Source organism: Trachemys scripta, chromosome 23 (genome assembly GCF_013100865.1).
Source record: "Trachemys scripta elegans isolate TJP31775 chromosome 23, CAS_Tse_1.0, whole genome shotgun sequence".
In the NCBI taxonomy this organism is placed as follows: Eukaryota; Metazoa; Chordata; order Testudines; family Emydidae; genus Trachemys; species Trachemys scripta.
In genome coordinates this window covers 8,604,606-8,626,012 of record NC_048320.1, presented here as the reverse complement: position 1 = coordinate 8,626,012, position 21,407 = coordinate 8,604,606, and the positions used below count along the sequence as shown (strand labels likewise).

The 21,407-nt window shown below is 58.4% G+C and overlaps 1 protein-coding gene across 2 annotated transcripts in view; it reads right to left on the bottom strand.

Moving 5' to 3' along the window:
- Positions 1 to 21,407, bottom strand: part of SLC4A1 (solute carrier family 4 member 1 (Diego blood group)) — a 39,536-nt gene that overhangs the window by 8,401 nt on the left and 9,728 nt on the right. For both annotated transcript variants that reach the window (XM_034755724.1, XM_034755725.1), the window contains exons 4-14: positions 15,604 to 15,689; positions 11,897 to 12,074; positions 10,900 to 11,035; positions 10,178 to 10,319; positions 9,661 to 9,742; positions 9,004 to 9,188; positions 7,284 to 7,494; positions 6,377 to 6,592; positions 6,058 to 6,206; positions 5,175 to 5,369; positions 1,498 to 1,650 (exon numbers count right to left, since the gene is read on the bottom strand). In XM_034755724.1, coding sequence (XP_034611615.1) covers positions 1,498 to 1,650; positions 5,175 to 5,369; positions 6,058 to 6,206; positions 6,377 to 6,592; positions 7,284 to 7,494; positions 9,004 to 9,188; positions 9,661 to 9,742; positions 10,178 to 10,319; positions 10,900 to 11,035; positions 11,897 to 12,074; positions 15,604 to 15,689 — 1,733 coding nt within the window. The remainder of the gene's footprint in view (positions 1 to 1,497; positions 1,651 to 5,174; positions 5,370 to 6,057; positions 6,207 to 6,376; positions 6,593 to 7,283; positions 7,495 to 9,003; positions 9,189 to 9,660; positions 9,743 to 10,177; positions 10,320 to 10,899; positions 11,036 to 11,896; positions 12,075 to 15,603; positions 15,690 to 21,407) is intronic.

The following is a 21,407-nucleotide window of genomic DNA, read 5'->3' as shown; positions in this document are numbered from 1 at the left end:
GAAAAACAGCCATGCGAATCAAACCACCACCATGTCGCAGCTGGGGGCAGGGGCTGGGATACAGGGCATTTCACCTCTAGGGGGCACTGGTTCCAACCTGGCCCCGGGTGTGGGGGGACTGGCTAGCCCAGGGGGGCCTAGGAGATGGTACACAGGGTTGCTCACCTCCTTGGGTCTAATCTGGGTGCAGGTCAAGGGGACTGGCTGGTTCACAGTGGGTTTAGGAATGGGACTCGGGGGGCTTTTGCCTGTAGGTTCATCTCCAGTTGGGGAAGCTGGTGAACTGGTGGCACTAGGGAATGGAATAATGATAAATCCTCCTTTGCCTGCACCTGTCTGGTCGGGGACCTTGGCGGCTGCCACCCAAGCCCTGACCATGACTTGCTGGGAAGGCAGCCTGCATGTCCCTGCTGATGAAAGCCGGGCAGGAGGGAAGTACTCGGTGTGAGAGGGGTCTGTGGGTGGAGTCCCTCAGGAAGGAAGTCAGAGAGCTACGGGAGGAGGTGGCTTGTCTGCGAAGCATCCAGGAGCGTGAGGACCATGGAGATGTCTGGGATGGAGGATGCTGGCCAACTACAGATGAGTGCAGAAGCACCAGAAGAGGGAGGGGAACTGGCTGTTCTGGGAGAGGGAGACAGAGACTGGCTGCCCTCGGGTACGAAGCAGTGTGCCACCTCCCACCCGGCTCCTTCGTCCATCGAGGTGAGGACCCAGCCCACGCTGTACTGCAACAGGAGGCGAGGAACAGACCCCACCGGCGGAGGAGGAGCCATTCGCCTCCAGGCTCCAAGGGGAGTGGACGCATCCATCTGCAGACCTGACCCAGGGCCTCTGTGATCTTTTAAGCGTCTCTGGCAGCTGTCCGGCAGCCTGGGTGAAATGGGCGTGGCGGGTCTCAGGGCCGGACCCTGATCCCAGGAGATACCCCTGGTTGGCAGAGAGGCTGAGGACCGAACGGGGCCTGGGCTGCGACTCGTGGATGGAGGATGCAGGCAGGCACCCTGGAGATCGCCATGGAAACGCACGGCTGGGGATGCCCGCAGGCGGCGAGCTGGCGTGGCGGCAGTGAATACGGTCTCCCCAGCAGCGTGGCTGCACTAGGGAGAGACCTGATATCGCCGACGCCCATCCCCCAGCCACAAAGACTCCCTGCCACTTTAAACCCAAATCCTGCCCCCTCCCAAGCAGCAGGGCTGGGCACGGCGGGGACCCTGGAGCGAGGGAAGGGTCCTTCCCGTCTGGTGATGGAGTCTCTCTGCAAACCCGACCCTAGAAGTGCAGACAGGGGGCATCAGGTGTAACCCACTGCTCAGGTTAAGAAGTCCCAGGTGGGGCCTTGGCCTTCAGCCCACGTCACAGTGACTTTTAGCGCTGAGAGTCCCAGGTTCCAGCCCCAGGGTCGGCCAATGGGGGTGGGTGGGGCCCCACCCATGTGGCTCCCCCAGGGGCTGTACGAAAGAGACAAAGCAGGAGGCCGGGCGGGGCGCTGAGACCCACCTTGCCGGGCAGGAAGGCGCTGTTCTTGAACTTGCGCAGGAAGAAGGCGATGAAGAAGGTGCCGGCCATGAGGACCAGGGAGAGCAGGGCTGTGTTGGGTTTCGGGTCCGTGGCCGACACGTAATCCTTCCGCAGGGGGTGCTTCTGGAAGATCTGGGGAGGGAGACGGCGGGTCAGGGAGGCAGGTGGCAATCGCAGGACAGCCCTGAGTCCGTTTGTCTAGAGTTCCCCCCACCCCGAGCCCTGCTCCCCCTTCAGCCCATCCATAAGGGCAGCGGCACCCTCCCCTTCCGGGGCTCTGTGCCAACAGCACCCGCCTCACTGCCAGGAAAGGGCAGGGGAGTGACAGCGCCACCCAGTGGCGGGGTTGGGTTACTCTCAGAGCATGAGCCTTTTGGGACATAAATCCCAGCCCCTCTATCCTGCCTAGAGTAGACACTGTCAGCACCTGAACGCAGCACGGGCGGCCGCAGACAGCACCAGACTTCGGAGGAAAAATTAAATGCCCGACTGGGGTTTCCAAATAATCCTCCTCCAAATGCTGTTGGAATTCAACTGGAGCTGGGCACCTAACTCCCCTGGGCCCATCGAAAATCCCAGCTGTTACATACACCAGGCTTAGCTAAGTGGTGACCAAGAGAGGTGGCTTAGTACCTGTCCCCATGCACCTGCGGGGCCAGAACACACGGAGGGGAGGAGCTGGTGGGGAGGGGGGGTAACTAGGAAGGATGCGGTGAAACCAAGCAATGTAACCAGGAAATCCTTCCTGACAGCGAGCTCCCTAAGTCTGTGGAATGGCCCCCCTCTGGAGAAGGGGGGGAGCCCCATTGCATGGGCTGATTAAAGCCAGCCCTGGAGAATGCAGGGCCAGAGATAATCCTGCCCCAGTAAGGAGGGTGGCCTAGCTGTGTCCCTCTGTATCTTCCCCCTCTCCCGTCTGTAGGGTGCTCTGAGGCACGGCTGCATTGTGCTGCCGCTTGGGTTTTAGGAGCACTCCTTCTCTGGGTATCTGGTGCACTAGCCCTGCTCTGGCAGGAGGGACCGGCCTGTCAGGGTGTGGGCCATGGGAACACCGAGGGAACAGCAGCAGCTGGCAGCGTGGAAGGATGGGAAAGGGGCGTTATTTTTAGCATCAATATCCTCCTTGTTTCTTTTGAAACAAAGCTCCAGTGAGTGGGAAACCAAAGGGGCAGCTGACAGCTGTGAGTGAGTCCGTGTGTGGGTTTGTGTGTGTCACTGTGTGTCGCTGTGCTCTGTGTGTGTGTCCATGTGTTGTGTGACTGTGACTGTGCCCATCTGAGTGTCTGAGAGTGGTGGATATCTGTTTGATTTGTCTGTGTGTGTCCAGGTGATGTGTGTGTGTCTCTCTGTGTCCAGGTGATGTGTGTGTGTGTGTGTGTGTCTGTCCATGTGTTGTGTGATTGTGATTGTGCCCATCTGAGTGTCTGAGAGTGGTGGGTATCAGTTTGATTTGTCTGTGTGTGTCCAAGTGATGTGTGTGTGTGTGTGTGTCCATGTGTTCTGTGACTGTGCCCATCTGTCTGTGAGTTGTGTGATTTCTCTGTGTGATATGTGCGTGTGTAAAGCTGAAAAGAGCCTCCTCTCGGGGAATCAGCCATGCTCTCGGGGGACACCCAACAAGGACAGGCTGCCACAGCTGGAGTCCTCTCTTCCCCCGCCCGCTGCGATTTCCAGCCACCACCGTCGGCAGAACCAGCAAAACCTGCGCCGTGCTACGGTGGGGTGGGGGGTTCTGAGACCCTGGGGCACCTGGCTGCTCTGGAGCCCCGGTAAATTCCTGGGGGGAGTGTTTCTCCCACAGCATAAACTGGAGCTGGGATTTACCCATTGCAGCCTAGAACTAGCATCCCTGGGAGAAACCGAGGCACAGAATGGTGGCGGAGGAGGAAAAGCAGCTTATCAGATGGGCTCCATCTCCATCTCTCTCCTCGTTCCCCCTCTTGTATCTTTCTCTCTCCCCCATTTGCTCACTGTTGCTCTCTCTCTCTCTCTCTGGGTTTCTATGGAAACCGTGTCTATGTGACCTCACTTCCTGTGACCAAATTATTTTTTTGAACGGGTCAGTAAAATGTGGCGAAGATGCCAGCAAAGCTTCATAGACTATCAAGGTTGGAAGGGACCTCAGGAGGTCATCTAGTCCAACCCCCTGCTCAAAGCAGGACCAATCCCAACTCAATCAGCCAGGTGCAGGGTTTCCAAAAGGGCTTGTCTAGAGCAGGAAAATGAGCGGTCATTTAGTGCCTGCAGCCGGCAAGGACCGTCCCGGTTAACGACGTGACTGAGAGGCTACGCTGATCCCAGCCAGCTAACGTGGTTAAACATGACTAGCACTGGCTACACAAGGCAGTAAACTGTTTTGGTGATAACATGTTAGCTGGCACATATAAAAAGCCCCTGACTTTCCTCATTTAGACATACCCACCCACGCGTGCTGCATGCAAATACCAGGCAAACATATGCATATATACTGCACAGACACCATCAGCATGGCGGTCTGTTACACACCCATACGCCCACACCTTATACATGAATGCATTACATACTCACGCATGCAATCTGCAAACACGCTACGCACAGACCCACAGTCATATGGACTCACAGCCATGTTGTAGCCACACAATCACATCCGGGTCTGTTACACATCCCTAGAGACGTGTGCATCCCTCCACCCACCCACCCAGAGACAGACCCAACGATCACACGTAATCCTGTCCACCAACACAATTGTTACAAGGAGGAGGGAGAAGAATTGTTCTTCTTAACCTCTCAGGATAGGACAAGAAGCAATGGGCTTAAATTGCAGCAAGGGAAGTTTAGGTTGGACATTAGGAAAACCTTCTTAACTGTCAGGGTGATGAAGCACTGGAATAAATTGCCCAGGGAGGTTGTGGAATCTCCATCATTGGAGATTTTTAAAAGCAGGTTAGACAAACACCTGTCAAGGATGTCTAGATAATACTTAATCCTGCCATGAGTGCAGGGGACTGGACCAGATGACCTCTCAAGGTCCCTTCCAGTCCTATGATGCTATGAATTATATCCACACATGTGTGCAACTGCACCCCAAATCACACAACCATGCACCCCACCCCATATTTCATACATGCACAATCACCCACTCACCTATGCACACGTGCAAAACATTACAACAGCTCCTCAACCCACCTGCAATCACATATGGCTTACGTGCACAAATACACACACACACACACGAGACACAAGCAGACATTCCCCAACCCCACCTGAACTCACCCGTGCGGACACTATTGCCAACACAAGCCCCTTACCCACACAGCCTCACGCTCGTGCACGCACGTGTGCAATGGATGTAAACATCACCTCCTATCCCACGCGTATTGCCTGATGCACCATCGCCCATGTGACACACAGAGATGCAAATAACTCTGCGGAAAATGGTGCCCAGCTCTGGGAACAACGAGAAGGGGGGGCAGAGGTGGCATAGCCCAATGGAGCAACCTGCCACCAGGCTGGGGATGGACACAGCGGACAAAGGGACTCAACCCACTCAGGAGACCCACCCTGGGCAGGTCAGATACCAGCAGGGTCTGTCTCTTGGGCAACCTATGTCTAGCTTGCGACAGCAATAAAGCCTCTTTGAATTGAGCTGCGGTGTGGTCCCCCTGCCCCGCCGTTACCGTGATGAGCTTGGCGAAGGTCTCGTAGATGAAGATGAGGGAGATGAGGATGGAGAAGATCTCCTGGGTGTAGCGGGAGATGTAGCGCACCAGGAAGCTGCCCTCGAAGGCCACCACCACCAGCACCAGGAGGATGAGCCAGAAGCCGATCCAGACCCGGCCCACGATGTACTCCATGCCGTAGCTCTCACAGAACTGGGGGCGAGGGGAAAGGGGGAAGCAAAGCAGGCTTTGAGTCTCCTGTGGTCCTTTTCCTTCCCCTCCCGTGGCCCCTCAGCTAGCCTCATCTCCGCTTCTACCGGAGACCAGACAGGGCCTGGGCCCACCAACCCCGCCCCCATAAAACCCTTCACACTCTTCTTCCCAACCCCGAACCCCAAGAGACTCTGTCCCCCGCCTTCACCCCAGCTCCTGCCCAGCTCAGCCCGGACAGACCAGTCTCTCCTGAGCATTCTCCCCACTACCCCACGCCCTCCTGCCATCCAGCCTGGGACCCTGCAGCTCCATCGACCCCGGCTGGGCACTACTGGGCTTTGCTTTGGACATGGGTTCATGGCTCCGGTGGTGCCGGGGATGGGGGCTACCCCAGAGAGGAAGGGGCAGCGCCTCCTGCTAGGAAGGATGGGTTTGTGCTCCATCAGGCTGGAGTGATCCTCAGGCAGGGGGAGTGGGTATGAAGCTGGTTGGTGGAATCATGGGTCGCCCACTCCCCAGGCGCTGGGGAGCTGGTCCCCAGGGGACAGGCTGTATAAGGCAGCTGGTAGGACCTCATGGGGGGGAGAGCTGGACCTGCCACACCTTTCCCTGCAAAGCCACATAAGCTACAGAGGGAGGTCGGGGGGGGGGCACATGCAGGGCTAGAGGAGGGAACCAGGGCACCTACCTTAAAAAAGGCTTCTTCAAAGACCAGCAGGGGACCCGAAAAGCCGACCACCAGCAGGGGCTGAGCGCCGAGGAGACAGAAGATGATGCCCTGCGCGGCTGTGGAGATCAGCAGCTCCGAGACCCCTATCAGGTTGCTTGTTTTTTCCCCTAGAAACAACAGCGCAAGTCAGCAGAGAGGGACGGGGACCCCCATGGGCCAGGGACCCCCCCGACCCCACAGGGGCACTCTCCAGAGGGGGCCTGGGGCTGCTTTATGGAGCAGGGGCCCCAGGGAGACATCCTGATTCCCTGGGGGCCAGCAGCTGGGTCCCACTTACCCAGTAGGCCCCCGAAGGTGATGGCGGGGGAGAGGGCTGCGAAATAAATGAAGATGACGGCGGCCAGGCACTGGGCATTGAGGGCGTCCTTGATGTCGCTGAGGTATTTGGGGTAGCGGCGCTTAATGTCCCGCACCAGGCCCCCGAAGGGCCGGCCAGTCCGCCGCAATGGGTCGTCGTCCTCCTCCTCGAGGGCCTTGTCTGCCAGGCCTTGATCTGCAGGGAGACAAAGGCACCGGTGGCCAGGTTGGGGTGGGGAGGTAACACCTGGAGTGAGGGGGAAATTCAGCCTCTCTCTTCACTCTCTCCTGGGCTTCCCCCAGTGAGCCACCAAACGTGACCCACCACTGGGCTGAGAGGGGGTGTTAGTCCCCCATGACCACTTGCTGGCAGGCTCCCCACACCTGGCCCCAAGGGGCCACCATCTCCAGAGCAATCAGGGCTCAGCTCCATGTTCACTCAGCACCAGCCTGCAAACCCTGACCTCCAGGTGCCCCCCTCTCCTAGGCGGAGAATGGGGCTCCCCCCACATGTCCTCGGTGTCAGGCTCACCACCCTGCCCCCCCAATGAGCCACCAGCCCTGCCCCCTGCCCCGGGCGGACACTGGGATTCAGCATTCATGTTTCCTCAGCCCTGGGTTCCTTCCACGCTCCTCCCCGATAAACCTCCACCTCCCCCCAGCACTGCCCCATTCATGCATCCCCCTCCCAAAGGATCCTTCCCATGGCCTGACAGGACCATCGTGGGCAGGGACCAAGGCTGGCGGCTTTGGCCTGCAGGAGGTAGAAGAACCTCCATTGTCCTACTCAGCCATCCCCAGCAGGGCGCAGGCTGGGGGCCTCAGGGGCTAGGGCAAGAGGCTTCTCCAGAACCTACATGCTGCCCCCCAGACTGTGCCCTACATACCCAAGTCCTTTAAGATCTTCATTTCCGGCTTCTTCTCGTCCGGCAGGTACCGCTTCCGCAGCAGCTCCTTCTGCATGGGCACCAGGCTCCGGAGTAGCTGCTCGTTCTGGATCTCGCAGGGCGGGAGGACAATGCTGCAATCCAGAAACTCCTCCACGCCCTTTATCAGGTCCTGGCGCTCCTCTGCCAGGTAGGCGTCCCTACGGAACCCCTGCCAGGGGAGAGGGAGGCTCAGGAGGGCAGCGAGACTCCCCGCACGCCTACCGCAGACCCCGGGGACCGCTCCATCACAGGGGGGCGTCAGTGAGCGAAGGCCCTTCTGAACCATCTGGCCAGCTGGGCTCCCTGTTGCCCTATATCCCGTTACAGCAGCTCAGGGCAGGTCTACACTGAAAACGCTGTGCCGGTGCAGCTAACACGTCAGGGAAAACTCTGCCGCCGACAGGAGAGCTTAACCCGCCTCTGCGAGAGGCAGCCGCTGTGTCGGCAGGAGGAGCCCGCCCGCGACAGAGCGCTGTCTACACCAGGGGTTAGGTCGGTCTAGCTACATCCTCAGGGGTGCGGATTTTTCCCACCCTAAGCGACGTTGTTATACGTTTATAGTGCGGACCTGGCCTCAGGCCAGAGGGCCTAGAACAGCTGATTAGATCCACGTGGGTGTTTACACCTGTAACACGGTGGCTTGCTCTGGGCTGGGGAGCCTGGGGCCATGCCAAGCTGATGGCAGAATAAGCCCCATCTCAGGCGCTTTCCCATACCGGGCAGACGGCCCCTGCAGTGGAGAGGGGCAGCCAGGCTCAAGTGGTGACAAAGCCCCGCTCTGGTTAGGAGCTGGAGTGAGAACTAGGCTCAGGCGGTCTGGAAAAGCTCTCCTGGACAAGGTGGAGTGACTGAGAGGCTGGGTAGGAAGGGGCCCCGAGAAAACCACAGCTGAGATAGAGGACTAGACCTGGCTGTTCCGTACACGGCCCTGGGCCAGAGCCCAGAGTCGGGGGTGAGGCTGGGTGAGGCCGTACACGGCCCCGAGGCAGAGGGGGATACAGACCCACTGCAGGGGTGATGGAGCCCAGCAAGAGGTTGCAGGCTGAGCTGAAGAGAGGCCGGGGAAGAGTCCCAGGGCGGGGGGAGGGTTTCTGTTTGTGTTTAAAGACATTTTTGAGGCTTTTCGTTTTGCTGCCTGGGCTCCCGGAAGGGCGGGTCCGAAGCTGGTGACCCGGCCGGAGGGCTGAGTGACGGACAGAGAGACGGCCGCAGTGCCGGCGTGCCCATCGTCCGGGGGCGCTAGCCCAGCGAGAGAGCTGCTACCCCACGGCCGGCCACGAGGGAGTGCCTCGCGGTGAGAGAACTGGGTCACGACACCCAGCACCTCCCAACAGCGCTGTCCCGAAGGCTATTGGAGCGGATGGAAAGCCCCCCACTGACTTCCATGAGCTTGGGATCAGGCCCTTAGAATGTGGGCTCCTCACTCCACCCCCGAAAGGGCAGGAGGCAAAGTCTTTTCCCTCCAGCGCTGCAATGCCTCCCCCTGGCTAGGTTGGAGGCATCACCTTGAGCAGGGAGGCCAAAGGCCTTTAACATGCGTGTTTGAGACGGGGCCGGATGTGGCTGCCGGGGAGCAGGATGAGGGGCCCTGATATCCTATTCTGGAAGCTGGGGGGGAAGAGCCGCTGCCTGGGGGTGTCATGGGCACAGATCCCCAGTCCCTGGGAGGCTGCCATACCCTTTCTGCCATCATGGTGGAGACGGCCCGTCCGATCTCGTGGTAACTGATGTGCGGGGAGTCGGGTCCCAGCACCATGAAGAGGAACCTCACGGGGACGGGCACCGCCAGGACCAAGTCCAGCTCCACCGCTTCCCTCAGGCGCACGAAGGCCAAGGTGGGGTGATCCAGGAAGGCGGCGCGGCCTGGAGAGAGGACGGGATAGCGGGGGGGTCACTGGCGGGGCTTGGCACAGAGGGCAGGCAGAGGGGGCTGGAGGGTGGGGGCGGGGCAAGGGAACAAAACGGAGAGGATGAAAGAGAGGGAGGGAGAGAGACGGTGCAAAGTGAGCGAAGTTACATCAAGCCAGACACGCAAGCAAAACAGCGTTTCAGCTGGGCACAGAGAAAGCTGCCCAAGCGCACGAGACAGCAAAAGGCAGAACGTGGGACCTCCCCGCCCGCCGAGGCCAGCCTCTGCCATGCGCAGAGGGGCATCTCCCCTCCCACAGCTGGTCTTGCCCGGCTGAATCCTGGTGCCCAGCTCCAAGCAACTCTGGTTCCAGACCAGCCACCTGGATCTCGCCTCCTGCTCAGCCCCTTTCCCGTAGTGGAGAGAGCCAGGGGCACGTGGCACGGCTCAGGAGCCACAGGGGACGCAGGAGAGGGTCGTGCTCACCTACGAAGACCAGCGTGGCCTCGGCATCCTCTGGGATCTTCTCGAGGAGCTGCTTACTGAAGGCGTGCCCCCGGGGCCCTTCCTGCAGAGATGCAAATTCAGAGATTCTCATCCCGCAGGGGGCCACCCCCGCCAGGGCACAGGTGTGTCATCAGCCGCGTTTCTCTCCATCGCACTGCTGAGCCCACCTGTAGCCATGCCCACGGCTCACGTCCCCAGCTAGACCAGCACCAGCACTGAGAGCAACCCCCCTTGAGATGCCCTCACTCCAGAAGCTGCAGCCTCCATCTGCACACGGTGGGCTCCTACGTGCTTGCATTTCAGCCTCAGGTTCTTGGTGTCTACAGACCCAGTTCCCTCCTGGTGGGACTCCACCGGCTGCAACCTGGGATGATGCATGAGGCCGTGCAGATGCATGCTATTGGTGGGTCCCTCTGTCCCCTGCTGCTCCACCCCGACCCATAAATGGCTGTCCTGAGGTTCTCAAGCTGGGGGCCCATTCCCACCGTCTCCTTGCCTGTTCCGTGTCCGTGAGCGTCTGCATCTCGATCTGGTGATATTCCTCCATGAGAGGCTGGGACGTGACCTCATCCTTGGTGTCCTTTCGTTCCATTTGGCCTGGGGAAAGGGTCCCCATGGATTCAGACCCATCTGGGTGGCTGCAGAAAGGGGGAGGAAAAAACCCAGACCTTCTCACCCTGGGGGAGACACTGCCCAGGCAGATGGAGGGGTTTGTTCTACCCCTCCGTCTCCCTGCGTTCCATTGACCAAATAATTGTTAATTATCCTAATTAATACATTAATATTGATTATTTCATTGCACAGGAGCCTCCAGTACTACACGCACCCCCAGGAATCACTTCACCAGCTACTGCAATGCAGCCACCTCTGGGATGGGACACGGCGGCTGATTAACAGCACCCGGTAGTGCTGCACGGTTTAGCAAAGGAAGCAGAAGAAGACTGTTGTATCTGGGGATGTGTGGCCAAGCAAAGCTCTCCCAATTCCTTTCCTCCCCCCCGCCCTCCCGCCTTCCCACAATCCTGCACACTGCGTCATTATTGGCACCTGTGTAAATGGGACTGGCACTTGTGCAAAGGGGCCTGCCGGATGAAACACTCCCCAGCGGAATAGCCAGGATGCTGGGCTTCCCCTAGCGCCCTCGGACTCCCTCCTTTCCCAGCTCCCCCAGAAAGAAGTCAAGGCCCCAGCACCTCCGGGCGGCAGAGGACCCAGTACCTGTGCTGCAGCAGCAGGGTTCTCAGGAACACCTCTCTGTCCTGTGGTTTGAGCTGCCCTTCGTAGATCATTTGGTCTATCAGCTGATTGGTGATGCCCGCCAGGAACTTCTCGGGCAGATCCAGTAGGACAGTGCCTGGGGGAGACGGGCAGAGGTCACTAGGGCTGAAGTCTTCCCTCCCTGCTCAAGCCATTAGTCATTGCCTCACCCAGGGCATGGGATTCCCCGTCTCTGTCCACCACCCTGAACTCCTCCTTCCCCTCCCGCTTTGTTCCTTCTCTCACGCTGCGTCTCACATGCTCTCTGTTCCCTCTGGCTCCGATTCTGCAAAGGAGGTGCAATGCCTGGGTGCCTCCGGTAGCGCTTTGCCCGGGAGTAGGTGAGGACAGAGGTGCAGCCCCCCGGGTCGATCCTTTCTTGGCTCTGTTCTCTTCTTTCACTCCATAGTCTCTCTTTCCTTTCCAGTTCCCACCACTCTCCAACCTACCAAACCGTTGTATCTATCCCCTGCCCCCACAACATGTTCCACCCGCCTGCTTCAGGGCACAAGCCAACTACTGTCCGATGGGGGTCAGGAAGGAATTTCACAGCTTATTCCAGGTTCCGTGACCGAAGCCTTTGAACTTCCCTTGGAAGCAGCTGGCGCTAGCCCCTGGTGGAGGCAGGATATTGGGCTCACTGGCCAATTGGGTGCAACATTTCCTATCAACGGGGCCAAACTGGCTGCTGGTGTAAGCATGTGTCTCTCCAGTGAAATAGGTGTCATGCTTCTCACTTATGCCACTGACAAATATCATCCGGATTCTACCCATAATATTAAACCGAAGGGCCAAGATCTGGCTCACTCTTCCTAGGTCACCCCTGCTCCATTCCTTCGCTCCTTCCCTTGTTCCTGGCTCTTTATTATCTTCCTCTCACTGGCTCACTGTCCATTTCTCCTCTTCCCCCCTGCCGCTCTGTACTGTTGTTTCTGATTGCCGCTGCCCCTCTCCTCACCTTTCGTGAAGGCCTTGCGCACCTCCAGCAGGCTGCGGAATGTCAGGTATGAGAGGTGCGGCCTCCCCCAGTGCCCCGCCTCCTCAAAGTCCTCCTCCAGCTTGATCCAGTGGCCGGCCTCCATCCAGCGCAGCTCGTTGTTTGTATCCATGACCAGTTCTTGTAACTCCACATATGCCTGGGAAGGGAAGAGCGGACGGGACACAGCCCTTGGAGAGCAGGCTGGGATGGGAAGCCAAAGAGGTGGCCACAACATCCCCAATACGCCAGTGGTGACTGATGCCTGCCTGAGTATGCAGAGAGCCTGAAACAATAGCTCTGACAGGGAGGATGGCAAAGTTCTCCCAGGCTCCACCCACAACCCAATCTCCACCCGCTAAAGCTGTCAAAATGAGAGGCCAGTGGCATAGATTGTGCACATGTCGTGCAATCTCTGGGTTCTGCAGCTGGGATGTCCCATTCTCCTCCTTGGGGGTGGCTTCCTGGTGTGGGACTCAGTCTAGTCCCACTCAATTTACCGCTTCTTATGGCTGCTTATGTATGCAGCCTGGCTCAGTTCTCCCACTCCCTCCTTCCCCCCCACTCCCACCCCTCACTGGGACTGTAGCACTCCATGGGGCTCCCTTTCCTGGACCACTTCTCACGGGCATCAGTGCGTAAGGCTGATTCTATCTAAGCAATGCTAGTGGCTGACTGAGTCCTCATAGTCCTGGCAGCCTTGGGCAGATTTGGGGTCCCACACACGGGATGCCCCTCCACCCCTGCCCTGCTCTGCAACAGAAGAGTCAGGTGCCCGATTCCCATGGACAGCCCAGGGGAGTTGGGTGCCTTCAGGCAGCTGCATCAAGGGGATGCAATGATCCATCTCCCTTCCCCCCACCCTAGGAACTCGAGGTCCCATGAACCTCTAAGCTGCAGCGAGGTCTAGCTGTAGGGGTGTGGGGCAGGGAGGTTGGCACCACAAGGACATGAACCAGACATGGGGATAAGCTTACAAAGACTAATCCCCCCCTCCCAGCAGTGCTGGGAAGTGCCCAATGCTACACACCCACCCCAAGCTGAGCCCATCCAGGCCTTGGGAGGTGATCAACTTCCCTAAACGCCAGTGCACCCCTGGCCTCGGAGTCCATAGCAAATCAGCTCCAGGAACCCGATGCCTTCTGGGCTCATGGCGTTATTCCAGTGTATGGATTCATTTGCAGCGGGAGGCTGCGGGGCATGCCAGCCTGGACTTTCCCATGCCCCTTTTGCCCCCAGTATCAAGCCCGAAAGGTGGAAGGCACAGTGCTCTCCTTAGAATTCAATCCCTGGCTGATTTGATCCCCCATAAGATCAAAATTGGAGAGAGTCCAGCTTTCCCTCGGCTGGGTTTAGGCAAGTGACAGCGGGAAAGAGCTCTGGAACTAGCAATGCAATAAGGCTGGGTGGAGATTCTGAATGAGGTGGACCCATGAACAGCCCATGGGGAGACAAGTCTGGCTAATGATTATGTTACGCAGGCTGTGGTGGCTTTGATAGGTCTGCCGGGATAGCCAGGGCGGATTCGTCTAGGAGCCAGTGGCCAGTGCTGGTGGCTTCTGGCAAAGGCGCAAGAAACTCCTTAGTTGATTGTCATGGGAGAACCTGTCCTGGGTTCTTCCCAATCCCCAAGCAGTTCAGGCCAGATTTTCCAATCAGCTGAGCACAGGTGCATGCTGGGTGGTGAGAACTTTGTAAACTTTGGCTCTTAATTAGGTGCCTATATGGGAAAGTCCAGCCCTGAGCTCTTTGGAAAATCTGGCCTTAGCGGCTGGCTCTGGCCTGAAGCAGGAGCGCTGGCACCCTTGGTCCATGTGTAACGTAAGGGTGCGTGCTCATGTTATCCAGAGAAATGCCTGGTCCCTTTGGAACTCCCGGTGAGTTCTTGGCCTCAGTGACATCTGGTGGCAGTCAGTTCCACAGGTGAGTTAGGCCTTGGGTACACAAGTATGGCCTTGTATTAATTTAAAATGTATGGCCTTTCAGCTTTGTTGGAAGGTAGGGTGAGAAGCTAGGTGAGGAAACAAACACCGCCCTGGACACATGGTGGGGAGAAAGATCTGCTGCCTGTTTCAGAGTGAGTGAGAGGAGCAGACATGATTGAAGTAGGAGGAAGGGTCGGCAGCAGGGCGGGGGGTGTTCCCTCACCCCAGCGGTATCATCTCTCCTTTCTGCCCCATCTTCCCTCTCCCCCAGGTCTGATGCAAACTCTCTGGATCTGATCCTCAGCTGAGAATCAGGCTGTGTACTCCTGCAGCCACTCGGAGGCGCTCTGAACCCTCTGCTGTAGGGTAGGACCCAGAGGACGTGGCTCCCCACTGAACGCCTGGGAAAGCAAGAGGCGTGAGTCGCTGCAGAGGGGTATTGCTGGTCTATTCCCAGCATGCTCCCTGACTCCCGTCACCAAGGCAGCGTCACCGTGTTTTCGTTGTTCTATGTCTAACTCTCTCTAAGACCCTTCCGTTTTCTTATTTTTCCTTGGGCCGGGAATTGGATGTGATTTCATGCTGGGCTGGGCTGAATAGAAAGGGAATTTTTTTATGCAACTGCTGGACCCAGACAGACCCTGTGGTTCACTCTGGCTTTCCAGCTCCCAGCCTGGCCTGCCCAGGGTTCATGCAGGGGATTTCTCTACGGCCTGGCCTGGCCTGGTGTCTGCACTCTTGGAAGGGGTGGCTGAGGGCACTAAATCCCAGTGACGAACCTCCCAAGTCTGATCAGAACCTCTTGGTTCTGCAGAAAAAGCCCAGAAATGGAAGGAGAAAAAGGGGAGAGAAAGGGGTGAAATCTCCCCACCCCCAACCCAGTTCACCTGCCCCCCACCACCCTCAAGTGCTGGCAGAGCTCTACCCTGCTGGCTGCCCCATAAGCAAAGCGGCGTCCCATTCCAGGCAGGCATGAGCCCCCAGCACCAGCACCCACCAAGCAAACCCAGCTCTGGCAGCCAGTCAAACTGGGGGACTGGGTGCTGCCTGCGTCCTGCCCAGACCAGCTGCCTCCAGCTCCGTGCGCACAGGGGCAGTTCAGACCAGTCTGAAATTGCCTCAGTAACTGGAAATAAACTGTCCCAGCTGCCCAGGAAAAAAGGGCTTTGAACTGTCACGAAGTGGCTGAGTGATGGCTGGGAAAGCAGCTGTCCCAGAACTGTACCGGGTGTGTTTATAAAGCAAACAGGCCTACTGCCTTGGACTCCTTCCTGCTCCGTCTGTTCCCCGGGGAGGGTCTCCCCTTCTGCTCCGCCTGTTCCCTTGGGAGGGTCTCCCTCCTGCTCCGCCTGTTTCCCGGGGAGGGTCTCCCCTCCTGCTCCACCTGTTCCCTTGGGAGGGTCTCCCTCCTGCTCCACCTGTTCCCTTGGGAGGATCTCCCCCCCTGCTCCGCCTGTTCCCTTGGGAGGATCTCCCCCCCCCTGCTCCGCCTGTTCCCTTGGGAGGGTCTCCCCTCCTGCTCTGCCTGTTTCCCGGGGAGGGTCTCCCCTCTGCTCTGCTTGTTCCCTGGGAAGGTCCTTGGGATCTCTCTCTCTTCCCACCCCAATCCCACCCTCTCCTCTCCCTCCTTCTTCCTGGCTCCCAGAGCGTCCTTCCCGCTGGGTTTGGATCAGCGCAGGGTCTAATCTCTCCCCGGACTGGGCCACGGCCCTGCACCCCCAAGGAGCAGCACTGCACAGGGTCCCAGCATGGCAGGCCACTCACCTCATGTGTCCCCCGGCTGGAGGTGGCTGGGTGGGCAGCCTCTGCGCTCCCTGACGCCTTCTGGATCTGATCCAACGAGGAGGAACCTGAGTATGGATCAATCTCGCAGTTAGCCAGGCCCCAGAGCCACTCACCCAGCCTCGGGGGGGGGCACTGCCATCCAAACCACCACCACCACCTCCCCACGGCTCCTGCTGCTTTGCGGGGGCTGATATACACTCCCAGAGACACAGCCCAGGTGCTGGGGAGGGGTGGAGACAGCCCCCTCCCAGTGTGGGGCAGAGCTGGCTTGGGGGGGAAGGGCAGAGACAACCCACCAGAGGCCCCCGCGCCCCGAGACTCTATTCAACATAGAGATAGAGCCAAGGGGCAACAGCTGGGGCCTGGCTATACGCACAGGGCACATGCTCCATGAGGAGGGGTGTTTAGGCACCTGGGCTCTCTGGGGCTCTGCTAGCCCAGGGGCAGGCGGGAGGTGGTGTCACCCCACATTGCCCCCCGCCCCCATCACAGGGGGCCTGTTCTCCTGTCTCTGGTGCCTCCGGTTTCCCACTCGTGCCGGGCAGACGGAACCAGAGCAGGTGTGAACCGAGCTGTGTTTTCCCGGTCATGGGGAGCGGGCTGAGAGGAGAGGGCTTTGGTGCGGAGGCGAGTTCGAGGAGCGCCCAGGACACGGGCTCCCCCAGCCCGTGCCTGTACCCCGAGGGGATGCCCCAAGCCTGCCGCCGGGGAGATCTAATATCACAGCAATACAGGGGGAGAGGATGGACACGAGGACCAGAGCACGTTCTCCAGCGCCCTGGCGAGGCAAGTCCAACCCATGGGAGTCTCCCTCTATTTTTTGGGGGGAGACAATGCCAGTGCCGTGCAGAGCTCCTCAAACTACATTTCCCCTGGCTTGGTTCCCTCCCACCCTCCCTTAGACCAGACCCCATGGGTACACCCTGGGCGCTCCCTCCGCACCTTCTCCCCCTCCCTGAGATGTGCTGGGCCAGTTCCCGCGTACCGCGGAGTCGCCGCCCCAGGTGTGTACAGGTGAGAGAAGGCCTTGCAGCCAGTCTGGGAGATCCCACCTACCTGAGATCTCAGCGCCCCCCCCCGGCCACCATCCAGGCGGAGAGAAGGGACAGGCTCCCAGCGCTCCCATGCTATAAACCTCTGCCTCCGTCTCGCTGGGACGGGACGCCCTCCGGCCCCGCCCCTGAATTCCTGTCCCAAGTGACTCTTGTGTTCATAGTAAATTGAAAAGCACTCTGGCTGTGCTGACAGTAAACACGGGGCCCCGTGGTGCCCTCCTGGGGCAGGGGCCCGGCCCCCAGGCCTGGAGCAGTTTAACCCTCAATGGGAGCGCCTCGTTCCCGAGGGACCTGTGGGGCTGGGACCGAGAGCTGCTGAGGCCTGCTAGATGGCTGTACACCCTGCCTTCACTTAACTCCCCCCCCATTTATATCCCTGCCCCCCAGTTGCTAGATGTTCGCGCACGGCGGGGTGACTGTACAGGCCGGTAACCGAGGGGGAAGCTGCTGACACCTGCAAGTCCACCCTGCTTCCCTCCCTGTGGCGAGTCCGGAGCAGAGGGGGGACAGGAGCCCCCAGGGCAAAGCCTCCATGCGTGGAGCCCTCTGTCCCCCGTGGTCGGGGATTCACGGCCCTCGCCCAGCGGGGCTGGCTGGGATTCTGCTGGCACAGCCGGCTGCCCGTCATGATGCCCCGAGCCACAGCCGGTGGCTGACGCGTCATGGACTCCAGCCCGGGGCTGCCCACTGCACCAGCCATGTTGGTGGCAGAAGGGGTTAGGGAGACAGAGCCACCAGGCCCCCCCCCCCAGCTCCCTACTCAGAACCCCCTGGGGCAATATCGCAATTGCTCAGCAGAGCTGGCAGGCTCCCTATAAATACACTGCAGTCACACTCAGCTCACACCCGCACAGAGACACACAACTCACACCCACACAGCTCACACCCGCACAGAGACACACAGCTCACATCCCACACACAGCTCACACCCACACAGAGACACAGCTCACACCCACACAGAGACACACAGCTCACCCCCCACACACAGCTCACACCCACACAAAGACACACAGCTCACACCCACACACACAGCTCACACCCGCACAAAGACACACAGCTCACACCCACACAGAGACACACAGCTCACACCCGCACAAAGACACACAGCTCACACCCACACAGAGACACACAGCTCACACCCGCACAAAGACACACAGCTCACCCCCCACACACAGCTCACACACACCTCACACAGAGAGACACACAGCTCACACCCAGAGACACACAGCTCACACACAGCTCACACAAAGAGACACACACCTCACACCCCACACACAGCTCACACCCACACAGAGACACACAGCTCACGCACACCTCACACAGAGAGACACACCCCTCACACCCAGAGACACCTAGCTCACACCCAGCTCACACCCCACACAAAGCTCACACCCTCACAGAGACACACAGCTCACACCCACATAGCTCACACACACTTCACACAGAGAGACACACACCTCACACCCACACACAGCTCATACCCACACAGAGACACACTGCTCACACACACCTCACACAGAGAGACACACACCTCACACCCACACACAGCTCACACCCACACAGAGACATGCAGTTCACAACCACACAGAGAGACACACAGCTCACAGCAACACAGAGACATGCAGCTTACATCCACACACCTTACACACAGAGACACGCAGCTCACACCCACACAGGGACACGCAGCTCACACCTCACACAGAGAGACACACAGCTCACAACCACACAGGCACATGCAGCTCACACCTCACACAGAGAGACACACAGCTCACACCAACACAGAGACACACAGCTCACATCCACACAGAGACACGCAGTTCACACGCACACAGACATCACACAGAGAGACACACAGCTCACACCCACAGAGACACACAGTTCACAACCACACACACCTCACACACAGGGACACACAGCTAACACCCCTGCCAAGACACACATCTCACACACATCCCCACACCTTGCACACAGCTCACACCCACACACACCTTACAGAGAAACACTGGGCCGGGCATCTACATGGGCACATGCACAATCACACAACTCCCACAGAGTGGCTAGCAGCCACACAAATATTCACGACGCAGGGACACGCACCCACACAGCTCCCACGGACACATATAACCATTCACATATCCCTCCTTCAAAGGGAGACATGTCATTCACCACCTGAAACTCAGCTCCCGACGCACAGAGGACATGCACAAATGCACTCCTAAAGAGGCGCACACTCGCATAATCTAGGCGCACACTCGCATAATCTAACACACCAATCGACCTGGAAGCTGCCTCTCGCTGGCTGGTGACAGTAACAGGTCAGCCACAAGTGGCTTTTGTCTTTAGTCAAAACAAGCCTTTTATTTATCATCAATAACTAGGCAATTATAGGGAAATTGACAGCAATACCTCCGGGGGTCATTGCCTGGCAGGGACAAACTCACACCAGGCAGTTCTAGGAGCCAACGGAGATCAGCTCAGAGGCTGGGGCTGGGAGGGGAGATTGATCTGTTGCGCTTGGAAAACCCAGGCTGGGTGATAAAGGCAATACAAACTCCCGCAGGCCAGGGTGCAGAGTGGTGGTGGGCGAGGATGTCACTAAGGTACCGGGTAGCGATGGATGGAGACAGGATTAGAATAGTGCCACCCTGGTGCAAAACGGCGATGGAGGCGGATGGCACTACGATGCCACCAGCCGGGTGCAGAGGGGCAATGGAAGGGGATGGTGCCAGGGGGAGCGTTCTGTTGGTACTGGGCATACCTAACAAAGGCAGGATAAGTGCTTGCATTACTTGATCTCCCTCTTTCCTCCCGTACGGGTTCCTCACCATTTTCAGGCCCCCGAGCCTCTGCCGCTCTGGGAAGATACGAGTGGGTCTGGGAGACCCCCGTTTGGCCTCAGCCAAAGCCCGTGTGCGCTTTATTAGAGACGAATCCAGAGCTCAGAGTTCAGCTCCAGATCCGAACTTCCCCAGAGCAAGCGGGAGGTTCTAACCCGGGTTTTGGTTCCATTAGAGATGGTGATAGCGGGTCAGTCACAAAGTCTGGATCTGGACCGAGATCAGTTACTTCCCCACAAGTTTGGGGCAATCAAACCCAGGCCATCTCTAGTCTTAACCCGTGCCTGGATCTGCCGGCAAACCCTCTCCTAGATGGCATGATCCTCTGCGAGGACGGTGCAATGTTTTCCATTCGCTTCAATGGTCACTGTCATGTGCCCACCACCACCATGGCTCTGACATCGCCCTGCCTTGCCCGGGGCACCGTCTCCATTCTCCTTCCCTATTCAGGGCATAGACCACCGCCGGCCCGGCCAGGAGTGGCTGAAAAACGCACCCCTGCGTCCCCGGGACACACTGGTGGGTGCCCACCATGCCTGTGCCCCACACACCTGTCCCATACACAATTCTACACCCATTCAGGCATCTTGCGCACACAGCCACACATGCAAGGGAGCTTTCGAGGCCGTCTTGGTGCACCCCCAGCTGCTGGGAAGGGAGTCGGAGGAGACGCCCTCCCATCAGTGCAGGATCTGAAAACGTTCCAGGCCCAGCCCGGACTTTACCAAGGGCTTTGATATCTGGCTCCCTTTTGTTTCACGGGCTGGGATTCAGACAGTGTCCCTGCTTGTGTAACCCACTGGTGAGGTTGGGTTGCAGGTCCCGCTCTGTGTCGTCTGCACAGGGCGTGCGTCGGTTACAGCTGTGGCAACTCATGCGTTCAGCTCTGGAGGGCGCTGCTGTGTCGGCACTGATGGCAGATGTCCTACTTATAAACTGTCAGGCCCTGTCCCTGTTCTCTGGATCTCTTTGCCCATGGCTGAGTGACGGCTTCAGGATGGGAAACTTTATCATCAGAGACAGCTGCAAGCACCTGCGAATGTGGTCTAGTGATCTGAGCACAGAGCTGGCAACCAAAAGCTCCTCTCCAAAGCTTGTCTCTGCCACTGACTTGCTCCGTGCCCTTGGGCAAATCACTTCACCTCTCTGCCTCAGCCAGCAGAATGACAACCTGCCTCTGTCAGGAGAGCTTTGCAGGTTAATTATGCCTGACCCCGGGCAGTTCACTTCCTCAGTGTCCCTTCCCAACCATTCTCTTGTCAACAGACGATAAATTCTGACTCTTACTACATGTATGTACAGTGCCTAGCACAATGGGGCCCTGACGCTGGCTGGGGCCTCTCGAACCTGCCGCGATGCCAGAGAAGAATCGTAATAGGGATGAAAAGAGCTGCTGCAACAGATGGCCCTGTGGAGACTTAACCGGCATCTGGGCCCTGCCTTTGAGTGTATTTGTGGAGGCGGGTGAAGCTACAAAACCTCCTGGCTGCCTCTGTGACATGTCCCAGCATTGCCTGGCCCCCAGGAGCGAGCCCGAGAAAGGAGCGGGAGAGGTGGAAATCATTCCGGTTATCACTGACGTCCCGGCCCGCTAGGTCTCCTTCGTTCTTGTGGCCAGCTGAATTATTGTCCTCCCGAGACCGGAGCACATTCGAAAGCTCATAAATACTGTCTGAGTGAGTAAACAAGGCCTGCACCCAGCATCCTCCGGTGCCAGCGCGTCGTCACAGATATTTAACGGCCGAAGAGGCCTCTGAGCGATGATTCAAGCTGTTTGAACTGAAGACGGCTCAGGGCATTAATCCTTTAGAAATGGCCTGGACGGAGCAATTGAACGGTCTCATCCATTAAAAAGGCCTTCATGCGCCCAAGGGTGTCTTTCACTGCGGGC